At 40.3% G+C, this 3,363-nt stretch overlaps 1 protein-coding gene across 1 annotated transcript; it reads left to right on the forward strand.

The window, feature by feature from the left end:
* Positions 1–426: 426 nt before the first annotated feature.
* On the forward strand, positions 427–2,799 carry si:dkey-208k4.2 (uncharacterized protein LOC570186 homolog). The gene is made up of 9 exons (XM_038297351.1): positions 427–540; positions 610–710; positions 775–871; positions 961–1,049; positions 1,151–1,224; positions 1,374–1,454; positions 2,019–2,248; positions 2,322–2,374; positions 2,433–2,799. Exons 1-9 carry the CDS (start codon positions 427–429, stop codon positions 2,701–2,703), a joined length of 1,110 nt encoding a protein of 369 aa, XP_038153279.1. The 3' UTR covers positions 2,704–2,799.
* The last annotated feature ends 564 nt before the right edge of the window (positions 2,800–3,363 follow it).

The raw sequence follows: 3,363 nt of genomic DNA on the forward strand, positions 1-3,363 counted from the left end.
AAAATATATTTTTAAGTTTACTTACGGTAAGTATACTTAAAGTATACTTTAGTAAACAAGAAAGTAAACAATAGTATGGTCAAGTGTACTTGACCACACTATTGTTAAGTATATGAAATATAGTTTAGAATAAGTAAACTCTAAGTGCACTGCCTGATTTTTAAGTATGAAATTAGTGCATTTTGAGTATACTTGAATAAACTTTTTGGTAAGGGATTTATAGTATGCATGTCCATTTTCTTTAAAAATCTCACTCCTAGGTTTGGTGAAAAGTTTGCAGCCCTGCTAATTAATTAAACTAGTTACAGCTGTTGTTAATGCCACTCCCCTGGTCGCTAATTAGTGTTAAGTGTGCTGGGATATTATAAAAAGAGGTGTGGAACCGCGGCGGCCTCCCAGCATCCAGAGTTTGGATCATAGAGAAGAATGAATGGTGTTCACTGTGGGGCCCGATTGTTCAGCTGCGGCCATGCTGACTGTGGGGCCACTTTCTCAAGGGAATGGAAGTTAAAAGAGCACCAGACTCTGCACACCGGGGCTGTAAGGCAAACGCTTCAAAATGTGCATAATGAGCTTTAAAGCCATCGTTGTTAACCTGTCTCTCCTCAGCGGCCCTGCCAGTGCGCAGTCCTTGGATGCGGTCGTCGCTTCAAGAGGACATCCCACCTGAAACGCCACTTGGTGCAGCATAAAGGGATTAAAGAGTTCCAGTAAGTAAAATTAAACTGAATCAAAACTTTCCAAACCAGGTATTTCATAAAATCTGTTTCCCAGATGCAAAATGGCAAACTGTGGAAAGATTTTCTTCTTTGCAAACAAGTTGAAAAGGCACACGCACTTCGCACATGGAGACAAAGATGGCTTTTTTAAGGTCTGTATAAACCAAATTCTCCACTAGATGGCGACAAAGTAGAGTTTAGGTTAAAGCCAGTTTAATCGAGCTTTTTTTTTTTCCTGTAGTGCATCCAACCAACCTGCAGTCTGAGCTTCAAGAAGCGCAGAATGTTAAAGCTGCACTTAAAGGAGCATGATGTGCCTGCAGCGTTCAAGTATGTTACGACTTGATGGCATTGTGTAAAGCATGGTGCATGAGCAGAATTTAATATAGAATAGATTGTCCTCTGAGCCTTTGTACTATTTCTGGGTGTAGTTGTACCAAGGATGGATGCACTGAAACATTCAGCTCCCACATCGCACGCAAAGCCCATGAAAAGAAGCATGCAGGTTTGTTTCCAGTGATTGTTGGGTTTTGGTCTGTAAGGGGAGGCTGTAAAATGTTGAACAGAAGAAAGCTTTTGGTTTAAGTTGTCTCAGAGGGGAAGAAGGAAATGCACTTTTTAACTCAACGTTGCAATTTGTTTTTGCATCTGCAGGTTACCTCTGCCCTCATGAAGGCTGCCAGGTGCTTGAACACACTTGGGGAAAACTTCAAAAACACATGGCCAAACATCCAGGTAGGTAGAATTAGGTCATATGGCTGGCTGAAGACTGAGGGCCTCAGAATTGGATGGAAAGGGGCAAATTTGCTCTCCAGCCACTACTGATATTTTAATATTTTAACTGCCAGCCATTAATGAGCAGTTGGAACAGATCAGACAGTAAATTGCAGCAAAAATTGAAGCAGTCTAATGGTGTTTAAACTAATCAGTACTGATTCTGCAAAGAGGGGCCAGGTTTGACTGGCAGTTACTGGGTAAATTTAAAATTAGCAGATTGTCTGCATAACATTTTAGAGTGACTTGGTTTGTTTAATAATGCAAACTGTTTTTGTTTTCTTGCATTACTAGCTACTTGTATACTATAGAACTGTCTTGGTGCTGAAATGCACCAGGATTTTCAATTAGAAGGAATCAAAACAGTCCTTGAATGTGGGAAATATTCATAGCATATTTTAAATTGGGCTTAATCTGTATAAGCTGACAAACTGAAGGTTTTAATATTTCTGTTCCTTAAAGGTGCTTTCTAGAAACCCTATGTACTGCATAGTTTTTCTTAAGTTTAACACCTCTGTTTTACAGCTACTGTTACCTGCCCAGTCTGCAAAAAGGAGTTTAAGAAAGGTGCTGCTCTGCAGAGGCACAAACGGTCCCACGCTTCCCACAAGCCGGTGCTCATGTGTCCCAAAGATAACTGCCAGGCCTACTTCTCCACAACCTTTAACTTGGAGCATCACATTCGCAAGGTGCATCTGCAGTTGTTGAAATACAAGTGTTCCTTCCCTGACTGCCCCCGGATGTTTGCTATGAGGGTGAGTATTGGACGGATTGAGAAAATGTTTTGTGTGAATAGTTAGCAGAAATGAAAGGTTTTGTCTTCTGCAGGAGAGCATGACGAGGCACCTTCTTCAGCATGACACCACTGCCGCAACGCTGAGGGTAACTTCCCACAAAATAACATTATTTTCTTTAAGAATTCAGTCGTTTAAACTTATTATCCCTACAGAAACGAAAGAGACTAAAGAAAACCTGGCAGAAGCGCTTGAATGGAAACGATCATCCGCTGGTGGAGGATAACCTGGGACGTCTCTTTGCCCTCCGCATGCGGATCTCCAGACGTGCCAAAGTGGAAACCAACCTTTCAGGCCTGTTCAGTGAACGGAAGATCCCTCACTATGTAGATCCAGAAGTCAACTTGCGCGGCTTGTTTGGGATTAAGCAGTCGCGTCCTTTGGAGATGCCAAAGGTTGCATCGGTGAAAAGTTGAAAAGAAATGCATTGATGGCTGTATTGTTTTCCTACATTTATATACAACGATTGGGTCACTTTAATTTTATTTTATTTGAATTTGATGCAAAATAACAAGGAAACTACTTTACTTTTAAAGGTTGATTTTTCTTGCATGATTACCCAATAAATTAAGTTTAACAGCAAGTTATACTGGCAGTCTGGATTTTCTTCTATGGTCTAACATGATAACCCGCCTCTTAAATGCAATGGAAAGCATCTTGACAGAGGCCCACTCACACAGCTGCTCTCCTCCTGCTGCCCTCGTGTCTGCCTTGGCTTCATGTTAGTGCTCCATAGCAAAGAACAAAACTGCATGAGTAATTGCTGAATCACAGTAACTTGGGGGTGGATCAGATTAGAACAAAGTCTACAGATTTACACAAAGGTTTCAAAACTGCTGTTCTACAAGTTTTCTTAGTCAGTAGAGGTAGGCATTTCATTTCCACTCTTGGTTTATGTGCAGTTAAACTTTAGAAGTTAAGAATCTTAGTCATAAAGATTTTTAACATCAAGGTTTTTCTTGATGTAGGATAAAACTATTCTACAGGTGCTGGTCATAAAATTAGAATATCATGAAAAAGTAGATTGATTTCAGTAATTCCATTTAAAAAGTGAAACTTGTATATTATATTCATAC

Source organism: Cyprinodon tularosa, unplaced genomic scaffold (genome assembly GCF_016077235.1).
Source record: "Cyprinodon tularosa strain WSP-4 unplaced genomic scaffold, ASM1607723v1 ctg386, whole genome shotgun sequence".
In the NCBI taxonomy this organism is placed as follows: domain Eukaryota; kingdom Metazoa; phylum Chordata; class Actinopteri; order Cyprinodontiformes; family Cyprinodontidae; genus Cyprinodon; species Cyprinodon tularosa.

Bases quoted from the DNA above. Each gene is read 5' to 3' on its own strand.
- si:dkey-208k4.2 (XM_038297351.1), top strand. From the start codon at position 427: ATGAATGGTGTTCACTGTGGGGCCCGATTGTTCAGCTGCGGCCATGCT. The intron at 541-609 runs GTAAGGCAAACG...GTCTCTCCTCAG, and splicing joins AGACTCTGCACACCGGGGCT to CGGCCCTGCCAGTGCGCAGT. The intron at 1,225-1,373 runs GTTTGTTTCCAG...TTGCATCTGCAG, and splicing joins CCATGAAAAGAAGCATGCAG to GTTACCTCTGCCCTCATGAA.